Below are 24,654 nucleotides of genomic sequence, written 5' to 3'. Positions count from 1 at the left end.
TTAGTCATTTTATATTACATACTTCATTTTCTTCTTTTGCTCAATGCTCATTTTCCGTAATTACTGGATCTCACACATATTACTAAGCCTTTCCATAAGAGAGTCGAAGATTCTTTGTTTCAAGTCAGTTATTTTTTCTGCAATTAAGTAGAAGTGGGAAACATAAATCATTCTCTTGTGGTGTTTTCGATGGTTAATTTATAAAACTATTCAATCTTATTGCTCTGTATTTTTCATCATCAATCGTCCATGGTAGCACTATTGGTCATTTGCTTTACCGCCTGTTGTTTTATTTACACAATTTTTCCTTACACGATAAAAACACTGAGAATTTTCCTTCCCCCTCCACACGGTCGCAATTTTCTCCTAGAGCGACTCTCCACGCGCGTGTTGGCGGGTAGGGTTACACGGGGCCAAAAGAGGGTGGGTGGGGGAGGAGGGGGGGGGGGCATCAGCTTAGCTAGCAGCACGTGTTAAGAACATAACCACTTATTCGAATGGGCTCTCGCGTTTATTTATCACCCCTCGCACCCTTTCCATCCTCCGGCGAGTCCAGGATAATTCGCCGCCCACTCGTGAATATTCCTAACAAACACCCCCTACTATCTCCCAATACTTACTTTCTCTTTGCTTCCCCTCTTTCACCATTCTCCGCCTCTTCGAGTGATCCCGATGACGGAATTACGGAAAACATCCGTTCTTCAATAGCGTTGGGGCTAAAAGCATCCTGTTTTTACTCCCGATCTATTAACACCGTGAATATTCACTCTTATGCCACGTTGAAAGAGATCCGTAAAAATCCCAGTTTTGAGTCTTAAGCAAGGCACACTGAAATCAGACAATAAATTTAGTTTGCAATTTTAATAATTAAACGGTCAATTGCAACTTCTGTCTATATCTATTGAATCAACGATATAACGGAGCATTGTTATATAGACTCAATTTTTTAATTTGAATAAAAGAAACTGTTAGGAAAGATTAGTTTAAAGATAGCTCATTGTTTAAGTGTTAACATTTATATTTAAAATAAGGATGTAAAGTGCAAAGTTAGATGGGGAATTTGTCGAGGAGATCATTTTGACTTTGGAAAATCGCAGTTAGAGCAATCGTTCTGTTTTATGTGAAAAGTGGAGGGGGAGGGTGAATTCCTCGGGGAGGCGTTGGCTGGGACGCGGATGATTAAGCGGCCCCGGGAGTTTAGGAGCGCTCATACATGCGAATTGGGAAAATTTTGCGGTGAAATCCCGTCGCGATTGCGTAACAACAGCGATCACGGTTCGCGACTCGCTCGTTATGCTTTTAATCGTTCCATCAACTTGTTGTTACCGCCCGAATGGAGCGCCATTTTGTGGTAGATTGTGCCGGACGCGACTTGTTTTGCCTCCGGGAATTTTCACGTATTTTGACATCCTCCAACCACTATTTGCCTTTATCGCGCAAGCTCTAACAAATTTTCCCTTCCCAGTCTCCTGTATCACCACTTAAAACTATTTTCAAACTAGAAACGCAGGAATGGAAGGTCGACGATTCTAACCTCAAAAACTAGCCTTAAAAGACAAATTCTGCTAAGGAATAATTCGGATCAATATTAAAATCAACGAAGGTCTTACATTAATTTTAAACTCAAAACGAAAATTTAAATTTGGTGGTACTAACCTTAAAAATTGGCCTTGAAAGATTTGCAATAAATCAAACTCAAGCATCGCAAAAGAGCATATTTAGTTTCCTAAAAGAGATAAATAATGTAATTATATTATGAATAATTCCAACAGTTATTGCAAAAAAATCGTGGAGTAAATAAGCATTATCTTATTCTAAAGAATATAAGAATGAAAATGTGGTGCTTCTATCCTAAAAAATTGACTTTCAAAGAGCTCGTAATAAATCGAACTTTAGCAAAGAATAATTTGTAATAAAATTAAATCTCGTAAAGGAGGTAAGTATATAATTTGACTCTATTAATTAAGTATGCGTATGAATTATTCGAAAAGGCTTACGAAGGAATTAAATAATTTGACTCGATTACTAATGGAGTCTCGTTGTAAATCGATGTGTGTGATTTCAGCTAACGAGATCATAAATTGAGAAAAGCCCATCTTTTCCGGGAAAAGAGCACGAGGCCAATGTCTAGGGATCCCCAATTGGGAGGAGGGGTTGCCATAAAATAGGCGTACGTGCTAAGGTAGATTTTATCTGGTAGAATTATGTCTTTATTAGGTGGAATCTCTGTCGATGACCATAACGGTTACCCGCTCCGCAGACGCAGGTGTCTCAGCCCGGATATGAATAACGCACAAGCTACAACAGAAAGGAAAATCGCGATTATACATATACAGCTACCCAGATCCCGAAGGAGTGATTACGCTGATTCCCAAGGATTTCTTATCCTGGACCACGCGTGAATCCCGATGGACTTAAAAGTCCCGGGAGCTGATCGTAAATCTCCTCTCTTTATACCGGTTACCGTTACCTTTTCGTGCCAAAGCTTTCCTGGAAACCTGATTTTTTCTTCCGATTCCCCTGAAAATATTGCAGGACCGCTGCATCCCAGATCTCTACGAAGGATAGCACAGAATGATATTAGTGGTGTCCTGCGGGTGCGAGAAACTACTTACGATTTTTACAGTTTTCACTTTCTCCTATCTTTCAACCATCGCTGAATCGTTTTAGAAGCTTTTTCCATCATGAGAAGATCCTGGAATCCAATTTGAATTAACTGCACAAATTTATAACACCGAAAGTTTGTATAAGTCGTTCTGGAAAAAATGTAAACAAAAATGCACAGTCTGTTGCACACACCTTATATTTATATTTATGTATCTTTATTTTAAGGGATGAGTATTTTCAGACGAAAACATTAGAATTTGATTATCATCTAAATTGTAGGACAAAATCAGGTTTCATGAACTTGTTTTGTTTTATACATGAAACCGATGGAGATTTATACTTTATTTTTTTAATGTTGGAAGATTGTAAGTGAAATTATTCTAGAAATCATTCTTTTTTTGTTCTACAAATTATCAAGATTTTTAATGTTCAAGGAGAAATCCAAGAGGAATCATTGATATGGGAAGCGAGTTTTCGGGAAGATGTCATGATCTCTCTCATCCGAAAACTTACGTACTAGCAGGAACATACGGACGTCCTGGTTTCCAGCCGAGATACTTGACAAACGATGGTCCATAATGTCCCGAATAACAGGGTCCTATTGACTTCATCCATTGTCGTTCAGACTCGAACGTTCCACCAACCACAGGAGGTCCATGCCCAACACTTATTTTCCCCCTTTATTCTCCATTCGAACAATCTTTTTTTCAGCCCAATCCACTTTTCACGCTTGCCGCGGCGTAGGCTCATTAGGTCCTTTCCGAAAAATCGGCTCGTGCTTCTTCTTTCTTTCCATGTCTCTTTTGTTAACCTGCACTCCCACGCTATAATAGGACACTATTTTCCAGAACTAAATAGATTTACCATCACACGAGAGTGAAACGTTCGTTTAGTCCACGTAAAGGAACACTGACTGAGGAGGGTTGCTAATAAAGATATATTCAAGGTTATGTACCTTTGTCTCTTTTTTCAAGATGGCGCCACCGTGATGGCATAAAGGGCATAAAGTTATCTAGTATAGGGCCACTACTACTGACTATAGCCGACTATAGGGCCGGTGTCGCTGGTGTCAGTTGAAATCAGGCAAGTCTTATATCCAACATAATAAAAAAATCTGAAAAACTACCAACAAAAATTTGTATTTTCAAATTTTTAAAGTTATGTCGGATATGAGGCTAGTGGGACTTGCTTTCTTTTCTAAAGTCAACTGACAAAAGTGACACCGGACCTTATTATTTTTCGATGCGTTATAGGAAGTGAAATTGATATGAGAAAATCATTAAATGGTTAGTAAAGTTTGTAGAAGAAAATTAGGAATAAGAAGCTGATGCAGAATGATAAGTTATCATTTTAGGAGATAATAAAATTGCTTGAGCAAGTTACAACGGAGTAATGTCCGTTAAATTAATTGTGGTGATAAATAAGCGGGTGACTAGCTATTAATTCCGGTTCCGATCGTTGAGCCGATCATTCGGGTGAAAGGTCGTGCAATGCTTTGGCCACGATTTTGATGGTCAAACAATATGGAGCATTCGAGTTGCCGGAAATCGTGGCTGGTCGTGTCAGTGCTCTCCCACAATAGCGCGCACAATAGACACAACTATGGCCAATAAAGACCGACCTTATGCTACCTCGACGATAACTAATTCTCCTGGCCTCTCCAATTCGATTTAGAGTAACTCAACAGTCATATCTAATAATCTATGGTACATCTATGAATTGCTGAATTTATTACTATGTCTAACCGAACCTTTTCACAAACCACAATCATTAAAATTTTATTGATTGTTACTTTGTTGTATTTGTTTTATTAATCTCATTTTACATTATTGAACGGATATAGAGAAAATATTAATTATAGAATTACAGTTTTTAGCATATAATTTCTGCTCCCTATGTTAATTTAAGCGTTTATTTTCGATTTGTGAGATTTTTATGGGGGATAAAAGAGACCCTAGGAAAAAATATTCAGGGTGTCACGCATGGCGCAACAAGAAAATAAGCGGGGGTGATCGTATCTCTTTGCTATTAAGAAACATATAGCGACGTTTTAATCTAATTAAGTTATAGATCACTATTATCAGCAAATATAATGTCGGTATTATTAATTCAGATTTACTATTTTAGAATATTTATAAATTTTTCAATGTTCGTAAAAGTAATTGGTGGCGTCGAATGATAAAGCTTTGAAAAAGCTATTATTAGAATAGGCAGCGCCATCTTACTCATTTCTGAGGTACCTTACTCAGATCTCTTATACCGATATTACAAAGTGAAATTGAAACACGTTGAGACAAACCGCGAACTGCTTTACATAGTAAAATAGTCAGATTTTCAAGGTAAAATTATTTAAAAATTTTTTTTTATAATTTCTTTTCGCTAATTTTTTCCCCAAGAATCTTTATAACAGGAAGAACAGCTCGCGACATCACTAAATACTATATTAAGTTTAAAATCGGCTGTCGAATAATGCACTATCGTTGTCAATGCATTTTCCCAGCTTTTACTCTGAAATGTCGGTAAGAGAGGTTCCGTTAATCTCAGACACTGTACAGTCAGACGATAAGTGTTACGCAAGTTGAACTTATATGTATACCGGAGGAAGGTAGTATGTTACCCTCTATATCCACCAGTAAATACAAGAAAATACCTGTTTCTATCGTAACTCCGTTAGTAACTATAAACTTTTAAAGTATAGTATAAATTGGTGTAAATACTGCATGTAAATATTAATGTCTTTGGCCATGGATTCGTCAGAATAAAATTTAATATTCAAAATATATTACAGTTGTAGATAAAGCCTTCCGCTCCAAAATAATACTTGACTCATTTATATAACAAATTCATTGAAATGATAAGCAAACTTCCTAGATCATAGACTTATAAATAATTTCGATTTTATTGTACAAGAACAATTAGACATAAAATGTATAAAAGTAACTCTATTAGTTAAATTCACTGTACGAAGGATAAGTGATAAACGCACAGCAGAAACAGTATTTTTGATCACGTATAAGTCTTTGTTAATATTGGCTATTCGCTGAATTACAAAAGGCGAGATTACTTCAATGTGAATTTCTGTATATTTTACGCATTTTCGTAGTTATTAAGAAGTTTTAGATTTTCTGTAAAATCTTCTTGCTGATTTGATTTCTTCGAGTAAAATTCATTTCAAACGATATTATTCTTCAGTCGGCCTAAACTTTCTATCTCTGTCTCCAAGACATCGCCTTTCTAAAAATTTAAACAGAAAAGAATAGTTATTATTTTAACAAAATGATTGTATGTTAACTGTAATATGAAAGCTTTTAATACCTTCAAATATTCTGGTGGCTTACGAGTAAATCCCACTCCAGCTGGTGTCCCCGTAAGAATAACATCACCGGGGAACAACGTCATGAACCTAAAATAAAAATGTTATCAGTAACGTAACTTAAAAAACAAGTGATGTCGAAATTTAATTAATATTGAGTGAGAGCTCACTGCGAAATGTAGGCAACAATTTCATTAGGCTTATAAATTAATTCACTGGTATTTCCATCTTGTTTAAGTTTTCCATTGACCCAGGTTTTGACAGATAAATTATTAATATCACAAATAGCTTCCTTGGTCACGACTGCAGGTCCCAATGGGCAGAATGTATCCATGGATTTTCCCAGAAGAAATTGTCCACCGTTTCTTTTACCTTTCTGCCAATCTCTAGCCGATATATCTTGGGCCACGGTGTAGCCGAAAATGTACTCATTAGCTTCATCATTATGAATCGCTTTCCCCTTCTTTCCAATTACAATTGCCAATTCCGCTTCCCAGTCAACTTTCTATAAACCCAAAGAAACTACGAGATGAAAAATTCGTTGACGAAAAGGGGGATAATACTCCCACGATTGTTCTCATCTCCTTTCTCTTTTAATGGAAAAATTGCTTACATCTGTTATTGGTGGTATTACAACATTGTCGGTTGGTCCCACAACTGTACTAGCAAACTTACTAAAAACAACTGGACTTTCCGGTGGCGAGATTCCCTGTTCCTCGCAATGGCCACTGTAATTTAAACCAATGCAGGCAACTTTATCCATTCGTGTAACGGGTGCCAAAAAATTTACATCTGCTTCTGGTACGATACTTCGGCCTTCGGCAACTATTCTATAAAAAGAGATCAAGTTAAAAATGGTTTTATATTACTTGAAATGCAGTATACTTATAGCAATAATAAATCTCCAATTGTACAATATTTAAAAATAATCAGTGGATTTATTATTGCTTGTGCAAGAAATTCACACTTTTATTTTCTATAAATAGTTGATAAAATTATAAAAATGGAAAACATGCCATGCAGAATGCACTTTCTAGTGTATAACATTAATGTTACAGATTAACGCTAATAATCTCGATTTTATAACTTTCGATAAGCCATTCATGCACGTTACCGAATGACGTAGGGTAAGCCATAAACCTTATTACTGGCTATCTAAGATAAAAAGATAAAACAGCAAGCCCAATAATTTTCTCGTCAGTCTCTCTCAACATAGTAAATGCGATCCATTACATAATAGGAGGACGGATTACATTAATTTCAGTTTTCCTTTATTAGGTATTGTCGTGTAGAAAATTGTAGTTATTTACATTCTTCTACGGCCTTCATTTTTCTTCTGCATTGTTACAGTTATCAATCCCAAAATTGCTCACTATATTGCTACATCCCTTTTTTCAAAAATTGTTCAAACAGCGTACGAAATGGATCTACTTATAGTATAAGTTTTGACATAATTGCTTCGTTAAACGTTATCCTAGTACAAAAACGCCTCTATTAACTGCAAATTAGTAGAAAATCAAGCTATAAATTACTACACGTATCCGTGTCATTTTTTACTGCTGACAAGCCAGTCGAGCAGCTCCGGTAGAAAGTTTGAGCGAATGCTCTCTCATTTGAAAAAGGAAACAAACAATTTTCGAGACCGTGTTCACTACCGTAATAAAAAATATAAATAAATCCTGCACAATGAATGTAAGATAATCGAGTGTAAAAGTAATATACAAGATTGAAATAGAAGCAAACAAACATTAAGGTTCACTTTAATTACATGGCTTTTAGTTGAAAGTTTTACGTTTATTCGAAGATTGCACATTCGCCATTTGGTGAAGTGACAAAAATAAGATTGGCAAACTGTCAACAAACCAAACTTATCCGTTTGCTTCAACTAAGTAATGTCCAATTAACATGCATGCGATTAAAACAATTCAGCAGAAATCAATAAACAAGTTATTTCAGTTCTAATAATTACGTCATACGCTTTTTGATTATTTTAGTGTTTCAAATTACATTTGATTCACTAAACAGTACCGAGTAATTATAGCAATTTGAATCTGTTGAACAATTGAATAAGAAGTCACAACTGTTATTACAGAATTATTGTTAATAAAAAAATGAAATCGATATGGAATATAAAAGGAATGGAATGACCATCCAAATGTATATTGAGTGACGTATAATTTTTATTTACATATATATGCATAGGAAGAACTACATCAGCATTTGTACGCCGAAAACAAGACATTAACTTTTCTATTTTAAACCTTCAGCGGTTAGGGGAATGAGCGGAGGGGGTGAAGAAAACAAATTGTTTTTTATACGATTCGAACCTTGAAAGCATTAGCCTCTTTGCTGCTGTGCTTAAGTTGATAGTAAATTCGTCACCCCTACTAAAATATCAAACATTTTTAAATATTTTGCAATATTCGATTCGTTCAAAGCTTATGTACATTAAAAAAAATTAAACGCAGTATAATGATTTTTTTTTTCTTTTCTAACAATAAAAACGTATGATTAATAAATTGTTTATCTTCAAAAAGGTATATAAGATAGTAATAATTGGTGATAATTTATGCAACTTAGGGTCGAGCCTCTAAATGGTTGCTTTCATCCGCAGCTGATTATTTTATGCCTCCGACATAAATTATTTACGCTTTCTGATAAGTGATAAAAACACACCCAAGATTTTTTCCCTCGGCAAATAACAGATAATTCTAATTTAATCTTATTTATAAACTTGGCTTGTAATTTTTAAAACATCTGTTAATACAATTACTTATGAGATCTAATTTTTTATAGATTACACGAAAGTCCTAATCTTGTAATCATAGTTTTATTGTTGATAATTTATTGTCGGATTTTTAATCCGACCTAGAGATTTTCTTACCTCTTAGCCTTTTTTGATAGGTCGTCACCACCTTCAAGGAATTTTTTGAGAGAATTGGGAATTCTTGAATCTACTGCAGAAACTGCTATGATATCCCCACCTTGTTTTAGCTGAACGCCTAAGTGTTGGGGCCCACCATTCTTACTAGTAAACTGTACGAACCTGTGAAAAAATTTTGCCGAAGGTCAGTGAATTAACATTTTTTCTCCGTCAATAAGACCAGTTGTCTAAAATAAATAAAAGAAAACGTGAAATATTTATAAGAAATAAAACTTTATTTATTGAAAATTATTATTTACAAAACTACTCTTATTAAATTTGAGAAACACCAGTTTAAATAAAGTTAAATACACTTAATATTGTTGATAATCCACAATCTTAAATAATAAAATATTGCTACATTTTACCACCATTTATAATAAGCTTTTTTCAATATGCAGTATAATTACAACTAAAATGGAAAATGAGCAGGTAACGTGTTATCTGTATTTACACGATTGTTAATAAAAATAGCGGAAAGCCAGAAGAGAGCGCGATACTTGTTACCCAACTATTTTTATCTAGAGAGAATCTATCCTCCTCAATACGTTCAACTGAAGGAAAAAAACTATACATCTTTTAAACTTCTCAAACAAAACGTTTTAAGAACCCCCAATCTAGTTCAGTCGTGTTTTTATTTCGCAGCATATGCTGAACATTTTTGCATCGCAATAACAATCGTTGTAATTCCATCTCTCATAACCCAAACTTCAGAAAACATTCTCCCAGTAATTATAACACCTCTTTTAATAATTTTATCTACTAAATTAACTTTAAAAATTTAAGTACTTGATACATTAAGTAAATAATTTCTTTGGATAATCAGAGCTCATATCACAATTTTATGATTTCTTATATTGAAGGGACAGAAAGAGAAAGAAATAATAAAATGTATAATAGAGATAGTGTTGTTATAAGCTTTCATATAGGCTTACCGCATATCGAGTGCTCTACTAAAAGAGAAATTCCGGCCGGTAATGCTTGCAGTAAAACTGTTTGTTTTCTCAGCACAAGAGTTTTTTGACATTAAACAGGCTCGGCTGAGGAGTCGTAATTTTCCACGGTACGGCATGATTGATAATTATTATCCACCAATAGAATTGTTTAAGTGAAGGTTGATGTGAAATGAAAAATGTTACTGATCCGATAACACAAGATTATACGAGATGCTCGCCGTAAAGGTCGAACAACGACTGAAAACGTTATTCTCTCTCTAGCGTCGTATGCCCAGTGGTGGGGGAGCACCACGTGATTTTAATAAATTATTTTATCTTTTTTATTGTGATTCCCCAATTAATCATAATTTATTAAGATTAGATATAAATCAGATATATTTGACAAACCATGATAAGTAATTGTGTCCATTTTTGATTTGTATGTAAAATTTAGGTTAAAAGAGGGAGTATATTTACTTTCGATTTAGAATTCTAAAAGAAATTATATTTTACTGACAAATATATTGACAGTATTATCTTCTATAATATAAATATTTATTAAAACTCTACATATATAACAATGATATATCAACTTAACAAGGATGTTTTATTTGATGTACTTTATTTACGTTTCACATTTTATTTTGATTTTTTTTACATTATAAACATATCTTATGAAATTTTCTAATTTGCGTAATAATATTAATGAATTAAATAAACCAGACTTAATCCACTGGATTTTTTCTAGTAAACCTGTATTCTTCTCTTGTATGATATGGGTTGTATGGATCATCAGGATAAAAACGAGGCCTTCTCCAATAGTTTGTGACCATTTTGTCCAATAAATATGACTGGGTAGAATTAGTCATGACGTGTTGACGTGATACATACCTGGCCCGCCTTCTCTTTCTCCATATACTGTTATGACGGCCTGCTATGGTTCGAATCCACATTCCCCTATATTTCATTTAACTATTAATTAATCTGATTAGATACTAGTGATACTGGAAATACTTATTTATACATTACCAGTTTAATCTGTAAAATCTTTTTAACACAGTTTTTACAGATTTTCTTTTTCCCTTCTGCATAGAAAACTTTGTTACGCTTCTTGATGGAATTAAGGCTAAAGGTGATGTTGGAGAAAGAATACTACCCATTGGTAATAAGCTAAAAAGAAAATTATTTCTCTATCTTTAATATATATATATATATATATATATATATATATATATTACTTTAAATTTAAAATTTATAAAAATACCTTGGCTTGTTCTGCTGTGCCATATTAACTAAATTAATCTCCTTTAGAATACTAAAATGTCTAAATTGTGATGTAGGAATAAGACATTTCACTGCTTCAATATTTATTAAATGTTTTGCAATTGTAGGAGCTGCCAGGCCTAAAAAATTAGTTCCATAATTAACTTTATCTACACATGCATCATCCGATTAGGTATAAATAATTAACTTCAAATATTGCGCTAAAAATTGGGGTTCATTGTTCCTTTCATTAACACAGCAAAAATTTATTTTTCCAAAACTAACATTAAGAAAGACAAACTTTATTTGAATTTAAACAATAGAATATAATGTAAGACTGAACATGATACAATTATAATCGGGTTTCAGGTGATACAGTAAAAGCCACCAATGAAATAGTAATAATCTTTTGATTCAGCTTCCAACAAATGCTTGACTAAAAAATTGTTTTATAATAAATTATAATTAGATCTGTGTAATATACAACCTGTTCATTTCAAACATCGCGCTCATAAAACTGATTCAGCATTCCTTTTGTCAAAATGATAAATGCTTGTCTGATTCCATAAAAACTAACCTTAAAAAACTGAACATTGTTCAATTTTCAAAAAGACACAGTTTGAAATATGGTAGTTCATAATTAAAAACGCATTACATGTAAGTTAATGCATCGTCTAGAAATTGCGAGGGATTTCAAAAATTATGATCGATTTACTTACCACGAAGTACCGCAGTAGCGAAACGCAACATTCTTTTCTTGGTTTATAGTTCCGTCGACCAGCTGTTTTGTACCGTCGTTCCCTTTTTCCTTCTGGCTGCTTGACCGGCCACTCGAAAGATGCTCCGAATTGGATTAAAATTTCCGTACAACGGCCTAAATCGGGTATGTAAAGTAAGTAAAATCTGAATTCCGATTCTTCATTCGACAAATATCACCTCGGCAACGAGAAATCTTTCGAAAACTAAAACCATCCACAGACAAGTTTATCCTCTTCTAGTGTTCTTTGCCACACTTTTCCACCGATTAACGTAATTTTCCCGAATCTTTTGCTGCATTTCCCGGTAGAAAATGACACGTTTTTAATTTTCGAATGATTTTTGTTAGAATGGCGAGGAGATTTTTGCGAGTTGTCAGTGAATATTATCGTCAGCAGAGCAAGGTTGCCATCCTCGTGTGACAAGATGGCTTAATTTTAGAGGGCTTACATAATTCCAGCTTTTACCGCTGCCATTCTTATTTCAGATCAAAAAGCATGGATACGCCAAATTATATTCGACTGCTAAATATCAGGAAGTACCGACAAGAATTAAATGCGAGACCGATTCAAAGTGAGTTAAGACCTTCATTTTTGACAGTTAGCCCTATTCCATTAATTCTGTCATCTGCACTACCTGATTTTGACATTTAAGAAGTCATCTTTATCCATTAAATATTCACATTCATCTCATTCTTTAGTAATTACTTATAATTTATATTTAACTTTTCAATCAATAACAACATTAAGAGGTTATGTTTTACAAGGTTAATTTGAGTAAATTTTGTTTATTTAGAGGTCATGAATGCTTGTTGCTATTATTAAACTAATACAATTACTTCTATGACATGTTTTCAAATGAAGCTTTAATTATATAAGAAATACTTTTTACAAAAGTTTATTGCTTCCTGGTTACTCAGTCTATCAATACCCTTGATTATATTTTTATATCTTGTTTAATAATCTAGTAATGTTAAGCAACTATTTTCTAGGCTATGCAGGGATCCAAAACTTACGTCCAGAATTTCTGGACGTATGTATTCTACCGAATCAAGGTACTATCCATTTTTTTTTTTTTTTTTCCAATGTACTGTGGCTGAAAGATTTTGAATTAATTTTATTAAAAGTAGGGTACTATAGGTGAATTATTTATTTTAATTATTCTTTTCATTGTAACAGGGGGAAAACTCGTGGAGGTTCAAAATTCTTTATAACTGTTGGTACTGTAGCAGCTGGTACAATAGGAATATTAGCATTAGCCAAGAGCAACGAAAGCATGAGGGATACCCTTGAAGATTGGGTTCCTGGTACGGACAAGATGATTCAGATTATTTTTCAAGAAGAACATACATACCTTGAGTTTATACAGATATATTTAGCAAAGCTAAAAGACACGTAAGCTGAAGTATATTAAAAATATTTAATTTTATTAATATTAATCTAAAGTATGGATTTAAATATTTTTATTTACTTTTTCTAGCGTAATGCGTTCCATTTTTGGCAAGGATGACAGTATAGATAAGAAAGGTCAGAGATACTATGATTGCATGAAAGTTGATCCCTATATACGTGAGCCCTACTCCATTTTCATAAAACATTAATATTTATCCTACTCCTACTGTATCCTATTTCAAATTAATAACCTAATATTACATTTGTAAGATTGTTACTACTGTCTGCATTAAGTTATAACAAAACGTGTGTTTAATACAGCGCCACAACCAGCATTTGAACAACTGGTGGCTAAAAAGGATTCCCCTACTACGGAACCTTTTTCAGAAGTTCGTGTAAGCAAAGAAAGCACAAAAGAAATTGAAGTTGGTATGTGTACTGAATAACTGAAGACATATCATTTTAGGAATATTTACTTATTGTTATTTATTTTTAAGCTAATTATACTATGTTTGATTACTGTAGTTGCTGAGAGACCACCTGTAGCACCTAAACAGGCTGCTCCCCCATCTTCTCAAGAGCTGTTACCTGAAAATCTTGTAGAATTGGAGAATTTTTGTGGAAATGCTGCAGCAAAGGCTATTGAAGCTTACCATCAAGCAGTGTGTGCTCTTCAAGATTACAATAAGGATGTTCTAAGACTCATCGAGGGCGCAAACTCTTCTGTAGATTCAAATATATGGGATAAGTAAGCTCTTCACCTATTATTTTACTTTTTAACCAACTAGCAACTATTCATTGAAACTTGGTTTTAAAAGTTTGTAATATTTTTCAGATTGAAAGATCAAACAGAAAGGAGGAAAGAAGCATTAAATACGGCAGAAACCAATGCTAAGGAAGCTTTAAATTCTTTAAAACGAATGTACAATTTAATCGACAACCAACAATTTGAGAGTCCAGCTTATATGAAGAATACAGCTAAACGGAATATTAAAAAAATTCTGGATGATGTGGATGAAGCTAAGAAAAAGTTTGAGAGTGAAGTTAAGAGCTCTAATATAACGGAGCGCTATTGGAAACAAGTTAAGCAGGCTCGTGAAAAGTTCAATGAAGAACTGCAAATTTTATTCCCTACCATTAATGTTAATGAAAAGAAACTATCTGTGACCGAAGAAGCCTTTGACCTATTTGTTCTGCACGTATATAATAAAATTAACCATCTGCAGAAGGAATTAGAAAAGATGTTGGTAAGCATAAATCTACTAAATTTATATCGCAGTTTGTTTAATATCATTGCTTGTTTAGTCCGTGCAGGAATTTAAGCTAAGAAACATCCTCAAGTCCTCAACGGACGATAGCAATAAGGAAGCGCTGGACGCTCTGGTTGCCTTAGAACTGGAAAAGGAAAAGCTTGTTCTGCAAGAGGATTTCAATAAAAAGGTAAGATTCGTCTATTTAAATAGATCGCTAATGACGAAATTTTAAATTTAAATATACAAAAAAAACGAATGAATGAATGATAAAAAGGAGAAGTTTTTAAAAACAGAGATCTAAAGAAAAAGGGAGAGAAATACAGCTATAGTCTGCATCGCAGTTTACTAAAGAATTATTTCTGTTAACTATGAACAAAGAATTTAGGATTGAAAGGAATTTTAGGTAGTATGCAGGCGAGTATGAACGTGCTATCTTCCATATCCAGCTGATGTGTATCAAACCACATACATATACGTGTTTTGGATGCATGCATATTTGTATACGTAACTATCGGCTCGGCAAGCAGGCTAGATGGTTGCCACCCCCGGGCTTTTTATCTATTTCCATTTGGCCTGATGCCAATATTTCGGTAGTAGGAGGCAATATTATCTCTTTAGACTAGCCTTGTGGTATATCCGGCGTGCACGGATAGTCTCTGTGAAATATCCTTCGGGAATCACTATGACTTACTGTCCTCATACTTGTTCGACGACTTCTATGTGCTCCAAAGCCCCGCAAACATAAATCAGTTCTACCGACCAATCGATGAGCCAATTTTTCATTCTTACCAAGAAAATAATGTGATATGCAGCTTGGCTTCCTGCTTTGTTTGCTAATCTCATAACGTGGCCAATTTGTGGGAATCCCAAATTCAACAAGCAATTACGTTGTGACCTACTTTTCATCTTCTTTTATCTAATTCTTAACTCCTTTGTCTCCGATCCCAAATATGATTCCAAAATATTTTAACATCTTGAAAAAGGTTGAACGATGACATAAATTTGAGACTACGTTGTTTTTGGAATTTTTGCATCAGCCGGATAGGATTTTATCCAATAATAAAATGGTTCTGTTAAATAAGATTTATAGATTGTCGATTTTAGTCACCTGAATTACAGCTTGTAGTTTATATTCCAAGCTTCGTTATCTTTACGACGAAACTTGGAAAAAACAGATTTCACCAAAGTTACCACGTTTCTTTATGGAATGAAACTATGTAAGTTTTTAAGTATCGCATTGTAACGAGTCCTAGTCAAGGTTACAAGTTCTGGTATTAGTTAGGTGGGCCATCATGTCAGTTTGTAAACAACTTTTATAGCCTTTCTCTGACTTGATTTTAAATCTCCCGTCCCAATCTAGTTAAAAATTTTTACAAAAAGTCTTCGTCCAAGATCGTTAAAATACGCTAGCATTTTTCCAAGCGAACTAAATTCTCAAGTATTGTGTAATATAAGATTCATTTTGTTATCAAGTGAAAAAATATTTAATTTTCAGCTGTAAGAGCTTTAATCCCAGTTATATTACAAAGCTACCAGGAAATTATTCAAGAAATTCATTTACAATGTTTGATAGATAAATCTACATTTTCGTTTTCAGGGATTCATTTTATTGCTAAAACGTTTAGGTACAACGATTTGAAAGCTGGAATAAGATTTTCAATGCAGGGCTTTTATTTATGAAGGTTTGCACGTCAAACATCCACACGGATGAAAATGTATTTCCGGAGGCAGAAAAGTTTTCTAGATAACTCGACACACGGCAGATCTCTGAAGCACGTGAGGAGTGCTATACTCCTGGTCGTATATCTACCTTTACGATGGAAGCACCCGTCGATGGGAAAAATATTACTTGAAATATCGAGAAGTTATATGTACGCGTTAAGCGTATTTCACGAGTCTCATAAATTACACTGAGTCGCGCATTAACGCCAGCTGTAATCGACCCGTTTGTCCCTTTCTCAATCTCTCTTACTCTTCTCTTTCTTTTCTGCACTCCTTTGGCTCTCTGTTTTCTCTTTTTCTTTTTATCTTTTACTCTCGTTTCTTTTTCTTTATCTCTCTTCTTTCCCTCTTACTCTATCCACACTATTTTTTTTATATTATTTCTCTACCCCTTACCATTTTAACTATTCTCTCTTTCTCTCACTGTCTCTCTTTTCCTCATCTTCTTATAAATTCCATTTTGCAAGCTCGTACATATTCCGAAAATCATGAATTACACATATCCGCGTCATAGAATACGTTTGACGAAATAGTTCTGGATGTGGCACGAAAGTTCTCATTAAGTTTTAAAGGATCAGGAGTGGAGGTCTTTCCGAATTTTTTATCCTGCTTTTTTAATACCAAACTTTACAAAATTTGTAAAGCATATTCCCTCGTATTTTTACAATTCACTCTTAAAAATCCATAAAAGGTTTTATGTTTTCATAAGAGATTTAAAACATTTTCAGCAGATCAGTTTTTTTATATTTCCTTACATGCTACGGAGATGGTTAATTCGAGCAATTACTGTAATTGGTCCACAAAATAATTGATTTTATTTATACTCATGAAACTTTACAATTAGCAAGATCAGCTTTGTACTGGATAAGCTTAAAATTTCTTTCTAAGAACTCAAGTACCAAGCATTAAAAAGCTCTCTTCGTTTAAGAAGAGTTTGTTTTCAATTACGTTTTATTAAAAATCTGAACTGTGAGTATTTCAATTTCATAAAACTAAGAGATTATTTAATATATCCAATCTTTATAAGTTTACACCACACAGATGCTGTTTATTATCCTCACAGGTCGAGAATACACTTTTTTAATTGAAGTTTGCCAGTCTGTCTGCTTTTTTTTTATTTTTTAAGATAGTTTGCTGCAGCAGCGATTCGAGTCGTGATTCGAAACAGATGTTTAATAGCCTAGGATTCTTTCTGCTTCTGGCCAGAGACTGGGCGTTTCTAAGAGCAGCAAGAATGGCCTGGGTGCGGACAATCGTTGTTCGATACGATTTTCTACGATCCGATACGATTCGGATTTAAAGATTTGTCTCCATGCGAGAGAATGGGCGGTCTCGGTGCAATGCATCCGAGCAAAAACTATAGCTTTTCGTTGCACCGGAAATGGACGAATCGATCGATAGCACAGGAAGGATAAGGATGGACAGACGAAATTCAAAGATACCACATAGAATGACCGAAGAAACACGTGCAGCCAGTGATTTTAATATCGACCAAGAGTCGATATAGTATTACGACGGCAACTGATTTAAATAAAACGCCACGCCAGATACTACCTACTTTTACGCGAGCATAAACAAAATTCACCAAGTTCAATCTCCAGATACATCACATAAATCCCCATCATAGATAATTATCTGTCCCATTCGAATGATTTTCAGTTATCTGGAAAACTCCATTAAAATCAAATGATCCTTCCATCTCCTTTCTATGTAATAACGCTTTAATTATTTTTCATTTACTCCTGATATTATAAATTAATTATTAATTCAGTCTTTTTTGTTTTATTTTAGTCTATTATTATGTAATGATAATAGACCTGTAAAAACTAGTAAAATTAAGCATATAAATAATACTGCTAAAATACACATAATGGTTTATCGTGAAAGTTATACTTTGCTTTTAGCAATTTGAAAATATTTTTTCACGTAGAGTAAATCTTTGAATGAGACTAGAGAAACAGCCTTATGCAAGCCCCGATTTTTTGCCTGTTTCTTTCAACCACCGAAACCGCATAATTGCGTTAGATTTTCTATTCCAAACGTGCCAACACATATCCATAATTCCATCATGCTAATATGGAACCTGTCCTACGATTCATTTCCACGGGCAGAAAAAAGTGTCCACTGTCCGCATATACGTTGGGGAAAGGAAATTGAACACAATGCAGATTTCTGGATGAGGTTGGGGGTGGGTTGGGAACTGAAACTACAAACAGTGAAAACGAGAGAGAGATAGAAAGATATATAAAAGTTGTTAGTGGGGTGGAGTTAGAGTTTAATAGTATTATGTGTGTGTTAGAGAGATTGGGGAAGAGGGGGGATGAAGATAAAACAATTCAAGCATAGGGAGAGCAATAAGAGGGGAAAATAGGGGGTTAAAGTAAAGAGAATAAAAGAGGAGGAGGTTTGGAGAATTAAAATAAAGAGATAAATAAGAAACACACGCAACAAAAAAGTTAGAAAGTGTGAAGGTAAAGAATAAGAATGTAAATGCAGGATCAAAGTAAATAAAGAAATAAAAAAGAGCAAAAATTCAGATGAGTACCACGTGACTTAACGTGCAAGTATGCGTTGCCACGTCCCTTTTTCACTTTGCGGATTTAATTAATCCCGCCAGGAGTTATTGTGACATATGACCGGACGCGAGAGAGGACCCGTCGGTCGGCTTTTAATTTTTCCAAACGGATTAAAGGACGACGCACTACTAACCGCTGCTTGAAAACTCAGTAGCGATCGTGGGAATCCAAATTCCGTTCACGTACTTTCCTCCTCCCCTTTCCTTTACAGCCTCATCCCCTCCCAATTCTCTCTAGAAACGAAAAGTTCGTGAAATTAATTGGATTCTCATTGGACGATTGGATTTCGTGTTCTCTTAACGCGATTCCTTGCCAAATCAATTCCAACGCTTAATGCGTCCATTCATAGGCTAATGGGACAGGTGATAAATGACCATCTACAAAAACCACAATTATATTCTGCAAATGGTTTTTTTCATATTTGAAAACTATTTTACGCTCGTTTCAAAGACATTGCACATTTTTGTAAAATTTGAACTAGTGATATATAGGAATAACGTAGAATAACTACTAATAGAGAGTTTTAAGTAGAACGAGTAAACAATAAGGTAGACAGGGGCATATATTCTTTTATCGAAAATACAAATTGCAGTGGATTTTTAAGTAGTATAAACAGATAATAAATAGTATTGTCTATATCGATTCCATATACTCCTTGATCCAATTAAATTCTAATATGTACACACGTGCTATTATCCTGCCCTTATCTACATTCAGACCAATTCATTATCAGTAAAATCATTTAAATCCCTGATTCCATTGACGATAGGCAGGGAGGCTTTGTCAGAATCGCTGATAGTTTACGTTAAGTAGGCTTCGAAGTGAGGGGAGAATGTAGACATCTCTGGTAACCGTTAGGTGATAGCCTACACACTGGGTTGTCAGGTCAGCCGGGCGTTAATTATTGACAGGGCGCTTCTGTACATAGAGGCCAGGTGGTGGATGGCTTTCGCAATGGCAGAGATTGGTTCGGGGACTGTAGCAGTCCAGGAGTTGGCTGCGGGGAGACCCGATTCCTCGATTTGTCCGACCAGTTTGGGAAGGTTTCATTGGGTCCTCTATAATCAGTATTACGTACATAAAAACCTAACAGACTGTAAAATTCAATCTTAAAACAACACTTTCTCTTCCTTCCTTTTTCGAGTTATTTCAGTAAAAGGTCTATAAAACTTCTTACAAGTTTTGCTTAAATCCATTTCTAATTATAGAATTTAGCTCTATGGCCTTCAAGTTGAAAGTAACACTTTTCAATAACAGGAATACAAATTTTTCAATAATATTTGCAAGTATCTACCTTGAAATGATTGAAAATATTGGAAAAAGGCGAAAAATTACTATTTTCTTACAAAATCGGCGCCATATTGGATACGTCATTTTGAATTTGTCTATTTGGCCTTGTGGACTTTAAAGTAAATATTTATGTACAAAATAAACCGTTTTTTTCAAACTAAGATTACAGCTTATTAAAAAATAATGTGGAAATTTTCACGTTTTTCAAAATTTAAACAGTCATATTAATAAAATATGTTGGATGGATAAAGAATAATAACAGAATATGAAAGAACATAAACCGTAAAAATTATGCGATAAATAGATCTGTCTATTTTCCATTATTTCCAGTAATTCAAAAAGCAGATAAAATTGGTGTCGTTTTGTACCGAGACGGGTTAATTTGATTAAGAGGATTCGTGAGTTTATAAACATTGTGTTTTTTAAGGTATAGCAATGAAGATTGAAAAATGTGGGATAGTTGGGCTAAATGTGAGGGCAAATGTAATGAAGAAAGGGATTGGTGACAACCCAGAGAGAGTACGAAGAAGAAAAGGGGATTAAATGGGGGAAGAAGAGGAAGAGAGAAAGTAAACGTTTCAAAAGCTTGGGTCACTACCCAATTAGGCCAGTCAGAAGCCTTAAGTGCGGATAATTAATCAAAGTCTCATTACGCTAATGTTGCATACTTCGGTCCTTAACTAGCGTACTTTCACCTTATTGGTATACTCTATCGGTTTTACTTTTCATGTCTTTTCACTTGTGTATCATCCCAACTTCAGTAATAGTTTACCTTAAACTCGTACTTTCAAAGAACGTCCGGTAAAAACAAATTTCGTGCTATCAATCTTCAATCCCAAAAAGCGATCCCTTTGTTTCTACCTTTTTCATCGATGCTTCTATTCAGAAAGTATCTTCTTGTCTTTATTTTCTTCCAGTCCATTGCTTAAGGTCAATGGATAAAACGTGGTGGTGAAACAGATATATTTTTAGGGAAACCTTTAAGAATGAATGACTTCTTCATCATTCGGTCAGCCTGAGGCTGAATTAATCACTGACGTTCAATAGTTATAATATTTTATAATTAAATTAATTTGGTTTAAAAGCGAGTGATTGTCAGACAAGGTCTAATCTTCGGATTTTATTACAGTTACTGATCGAGAAGAAAAAGTACGAGGACGAGATGCGTCGGCAGCTGAAATTGCAATCGCAGGTTCACTCGGACCACTTGAGAGAGGCCTTAACTGTAAAAGAGCAGGAGATGGAGCGATTTTTATCACGAGCTTTGAGCGAGCAGTCTGAAACTGACACGATGAAGTACAAAACTCAACTCGGAGCCATCGTTGGAAGGTTACGTGGTCTGGACGCAGCTCTCAAGGGTGAGTCAGTATGATTTCTATTCTCCCTCCAGGAAGCGAAGCCTAGGGTAAGAAATCACAGGAAGAGCCAAACTGTTATTTGGCAGTAAATTCCCAAGCGATACACATTGATACATTCTCTTGCAACTTTTCTATTGACTCGAGGAGAAAAACAAGCAAAGTTCTTGTGCCAGTGTAAAGCAAACTTTTTGCTAACGTTGGTTCGTGACCGATATGTGTGAGAGAGCTGATGTATAATACACGAAGCAGTCCCTGCTTGTCATGGACATTTTTCAAATTCTTTATTAAAATGGCACGAGTCAAGAGATAAGGACCAGAAGAGCGTGCATTATCCTGCATTAGGGAGTTGGCTTTTTGTGTCATCAAGTTGTGCCGGGGCCTCTTTATGGTCATTTGCAAAATGCTGAGATTATACTGGGAGATAGGACCATTGAGGTAATGTGCATGACTTTAAAAGAGGAATTCTCCTATCCATTGCTACCAAGATAATGCGGATTGTACCGGTACACGTTGGGGCGTGTCCAACCAAACAAATTTTCTCTTAATTATGAACCGAGTCTTTACTCCTCGCAAAATGCCTATTGCATTGTTTAATTATGACGAGACCAGCTTTTTAGGACTACTTCATTTAATAAAATACGGGTTAGACTAAAGAACCTAATCAGATAAGACGTTAAAAATGCCTCTCTTTATTTCAGTTTTTCTTTTGGCGGTTTTCTGCGAAATTACTTGGCCTACAACATACAGCATCATCCACGTGTGTGTTCATGAGTTTTAAAATCGTATTTTACAAGTCGAGGAAAAAACTTTGTTACAGTTCAGGTAACACATTTGTAAACGTCTACTACGCATGGGGATTAGCGATATTTGTTACTGCATTGATATGTAAGGATTGAATGATAGTATTATTTTTAATGGTGCAGCAATCAAGTAAAAAGTCAGGTGGGAGAGGATTAATAGTGTTCCTGGGTCTACTTCGTTTTCAATCCATAAATTTTATGGGTCACGAGAAACTAGTCTAATATGGTTGGGCTTTAAAGCCAGGTGGTTTTTATTGCTGAAATTAATTGATTGGTTCAAACTAGTCTCCAGCTGTAAACTTATAGTTTGGTCTGAAGAAAGTTAATCTCACCTCATAAACCGGATTGATGATTATTTCACAGACAATTATATTTTGAAGTAACTAATGCGTTAAACCAGGGTCACAATTTCACAGCTCTTTTGACCAATTAAAAATCTGTTTGAGTGGTATTTACCCTTTAATCTTTGTACTGCGATGTCGTAGTCAGGATTGGGAAAATTTTTTGAAAATTTAGTGCAAGAATATTGTTTGTAGTTGAATGGGGTTTCTCATTGCGCCACGCTAGTTCGGCACCCCGTGGGAAATTAAAAGTGAATTAACAGGAAAACCTCTGGTTTTTTTTTACCTCCTGGCATATGACGGTGCTCACTATTTGGCGGTTGTCTTTCCAATATTAATTAGTCACCTCGCGCGACACGTGTGAGTGTGACTAATTGATATTCTCCAACCGAGCCGCCTTTTTGTTAATCCAACGATTTAATAAATCACAATTTAAAGGCCGCTCTTATTTTAATAAAATATTTCATTTTACGCTCTTTAACTCAGATTGTTTCATTTATTACAATCTCCATATTTGATGCATTGACAATTTATATCTCGTACGATTGAATTTTATCAATTAATTTTGAACGCAGATTAATTATGGAATTGCAAAATTATTCCAGATTAAAGCATTATTTCAATTATTTAAACAATCCTTTTAAAAATAGTGTAAATGTTTGTTCTATTAAATAACAAGCATTTTTTACAATATAATACTTACATAGATTTTATTTTTACAAAGTGTCGTTTGTATTTAATTCAAGACCAAACTTAGAATCGGAATAGATGTAGGCTTTGAAAAACATTGGCCTTGCAGGTTTTGTAATAGAATTGGGAAACGTTTAATTATGGTTAGGAATGACTTAAGTTATGATTTCAGCACATGTTGCATAACTTGATTTGTTTTTGAACTTGTAAAACCTTTGGCAGGGTCTCATTTATCTAATTTCTTCCCAGTTTGGTCTACTCCAGACTCACAGCTATCGAGGGAACGATCAGATCGTTCGTTGTGACTGCTTTAACTACCCTCGGGATATTGCCATTACGACACACACTAATTTATTGTCAGTGTTTTTGTCCTTGTACCCACGAGACACCCTCCGCAACTCATTTACAAACTCCCTCCCCCTCCCTTTGCTTGTTTCCTTCTTCCAACGTTCACAATCGTAAAATCTTTAAGCGACTCCCTTTACTTTCTTCGAGAATTTACAAAATAGTCGAAATTTATATTGTGGCAATAAAGAATAGCGCTCGACTACATATATATGTGTACTTGCCATCGAGACACTACCGTGTCTCTTGATTTATTTTTGTTTTAGAAGAGGGTAATAATTTCATTGGCAGTTTGTGAATATAATGTATGCTCGAGAACAATTATTTCAAAGAAATATTTTTTAATAAAACTATAGTAGATGATTAATGATAAAAAATTTGAACTGCTTGCAAACAAATTTGTTTAGTTGATTTTTGTTGTGAGCACAATTGGAAGAAGAGGAGGGGACTGGAATTTTTTTATTAGTGTTGTGAGGGAGTGAAGCAAGAATTCTCCTATTTTCCCAGCGCAACAATCCACACATTCTCGCGTTTTTATCGATAAAACACTCATAGAAGGACGCGAATTTCCTCGTCGAAAGAGACTTTTCTTTTTTCCAAACTGTGCAAGAGCCATGGAAATTACAAGGGCAGCTGAGAACATGCAGCAAATTGTGGATGCTCGCTTACATATCCACCGACCATTATTTATTTCTTCTAAACTCAGACCCTGGCTGCCTTTGAAACTGCCAGCCTGAAACACTTTGAAAACTCTTAACAAGATTTATACCTGCTCGACTGGGAAAAAATGCTCACCAGAAACGCGAAATGAAGCTTTCGCTGCTTCTGCTGTGCCTCCAGTTACTTTAATTGAGACTAAAGATAGATAAATAGAGTATTTCTTTAAACTGTATTTAGGCTAGATTTTCCTTTATATCGATTTACAATATAATTTCTGTAGCTTCAATTTGTTGATAGTAATCGATCAGTCAATTTGATTACAATAGAAAAATCGCCATATTGGATAATGCATAATTAATTGTTCTAAATTAATTTTGTTTTCATCAAACTTACTAGTACAGTTTTTCATACTGCACTATGAAAAAAAAATA

General features: G+C 34.6%; 3 protein-coding genes and 1 long non-coding RNA gene across 7 annotated transcripts in view; 1 reads left to right on the top strand and 3 right to left on the bottom strand.

Annotated features, from left to right (window-relative positions):
- Nucleotides 1-659: 659 nt before the first annotated feature.
- Nucleotides 660-2,521, bottom strand: LOC136775731 (uncharacterized). The gene is made up of 4 exons (XR_010822982.1): nucleotides 2,471-2,521; nucleotides 1,998-2,298; nucleotides 1,657-1,726; nucleotides 660-828 (listed from the first exon to the last, which is right to left on the bottom strand). It is a non-coding gene; the product is annotated as an uncharacterized lncRNA (long non-coding RNA).
- A 2,954-nt stretch (nucleotides 2,522-5,475) lies between these two features.
- On the bottom strand, nucleotides 5,476-10,053 carry LOC136775467 (oxaloacetate tautomerase FAHD2A, mitochondrial). 3 transcript variants are annotated; one of them, XM_066730260.1, is made up of 7 exons: nucleotides 9,779-10,053; nucleotides 8,805-8,966; nucleotides 8,248-8,307; nucleotides 6,534-6,750; nucleotides 6,091-6,425; nucleotides 5,923-6,010; nucleotides 5,476-5,841 (listed from the first exon to the last, which is right to left on the bottom strand). In XM_066730260.1, the coding sequence occupies exons 1-7, from the start codon at nucleotides 9,913-9,915 to the stop codon at nucleotides 5,779-5,781; spliced, it is 1,062 nt and encodes a 353-aa protein (XP_066586357.1). In that variant the 5' UTR covers nucleotides 9,916-10,053; the 3' UTR covers nucleotides 5,476-5,778. The 3 variants fall into 3 exon arrangements, with proteins under 3 accessions (XP_066586357.1, XP_066586358.1, XP_066586359.1); XM_066730261.1 differs by having other exon boundaries at nucleotides 8,248-8,304; XM_066730262.1 differs by lacking the exon at nucleotides 8,248-8,307.
- Nucleotides 10,054-10,366: 313 nt separating this feature from the next.
- Nucleotides 10,367-12,186, bottom strand: mRpL35 (mitochondrial ribosomal protein L35). The gene is made up of 5 exons (XM_066730263.1): nucleotides 11,978-12,186; nucleotides 11,761-11,915; nucleotides 11,043-11,181; nucleotides 10,808-10,948; nucleotides 10,367-10,735 (listed from the first exon to the last, which is right to left on the bottom strand). Exons 2-5 carry the CDS (start codon nucleotides 11,789-11,791, stop codon nucleotides 10,504-10,506), a joined length of 543 nt encoding a protein of 180 aa, XP_066586360.1. The 5' UTR covers nucleotides 11,792-11,915; nucleotides 11,978-12,186; the 3' UTR covers nucleotides 10,367-10,503.
- Nucleotides 11,683-24,654, top strand: part of Mitofilin (inner membrane mitochondrial protein mitofilin) — a 31,714-nt gene continuing 18,742 nt past the window's right edge. Inside the window, exons 1-11 of one of the 2 annotated variants that reach the window (XM_066730257.1) lie at nucleotides 11,683-11,698; nucleotides 11,810-11,933; nucleotides 12,285-12,370; nucleotides 12,789-12,851; nucleotides 12,976-13,191; nucleotides 13,277-13,323; nucleotides 13,510-13,617; nucleotides 13,714-13,936; nucleotides 14,024-14,435; nucleotides 14,494-14,628; nucleotides 21,159-21,387. In XM_066730257.1, coding sequence (XP_066586354.1) covers nucleotides 11,880-11,933; nucleotides 12,285-12,370; nucleotides 12,789-12,851; nucleotides 12,976-13,191; nucleotides 13,277-13,323; nucleotides 13,510-13,617; nucleotides 13,714-13,936; nucleotides 14,024-14,435; nucleotides 14,494-14,628; nucleotides 21,159-21,387 — 1,573 coding nt within the window. In that variant the 5' untranslated portion in view covers nucleotides 11,683-11,698; nucleotides 11,810-11,879. The remainder of the gene's footprint in view (nucleotides 11,699-11,809; nucleotides 11,934-12,284; nucleotides 12,371-12,788; nucleotides 12,852-12,975; nucleotides 13,192-13,276; nucleotides 13,324-13,509; nucleotides 13,618-13,713; nucleotides 13,937-14,023; nucleotides 14,436-14,493; nucleotides 14,629-21,158; nucleotides 21,388-24,654) is intronic. The other variant, XM_066730258.1, reaches the window with a different exon arrangement.

The sequence above is a fragment of the Prorops nasuta genome, unplaced genomic scaffold (assembly GCF_024137725.1).
Source record: "Prorops nasuta isolate Cenicafe-Biocafe unplaced genomic scaffold, Cenicafe_Pnas_1.2 PNAS00008, whole genome shotgun sequence".
Lineage (NCBI taxonomy): Eukaryota > Metazoa > Arthropoda > Insecta > Hymenoptera > Bethylidae > Prorops > Prorops nasuta.
The sequence above is the reverse complement of the archived record's forward strand: the minus strand, read 5'-3'. Positions and strand labels throughout refer to the sequence as shown.

Bases quoted from the DNA above. Each gene is read 5' to 3' on its own strand.
- LOC136775467 (XM_066730260.1), bottom strand. From the start codon at position 9,915: ATGCCGTACCGTGGAAAATTACGACTCCTCAGCCGAGCCTGTTTAATG. The intron at 8,308-8,804 runs GTAAGAAAATCT...TTGATATTTTAG, and splicing joins CTATCAAAAAAGGCTAAGAG to TAGGGGTGACGAATTTACTA. The intron at 6,426-6,533 runs GTAAGCAATTTT...TTGGGTTTATAG, and splicing joins TAATACCACCAATAACAGAT to AAAGTTGACTGGGAAGCGGA.
- mRpL35 (XM_066730263.1), bottom strand. From the start codon at position 11,791: ATGTTGCGTTTCGCTACTGCGGTACTTCGTG. The intron at 10,949-11,042 runs GTATTTTTATAA...TTTTCTTTTTAG, and splicing joins GCACAGCAGAACAAGCCAAG to CTTATTACCAATGGGTAGTA. The intron at 10,736-10,807 runs GTAATGTATAAA...AATGAAATATAG, and splicing joins AGATTTTACAGATTAAACTG to GGGAATGTGGATTCGAACCA.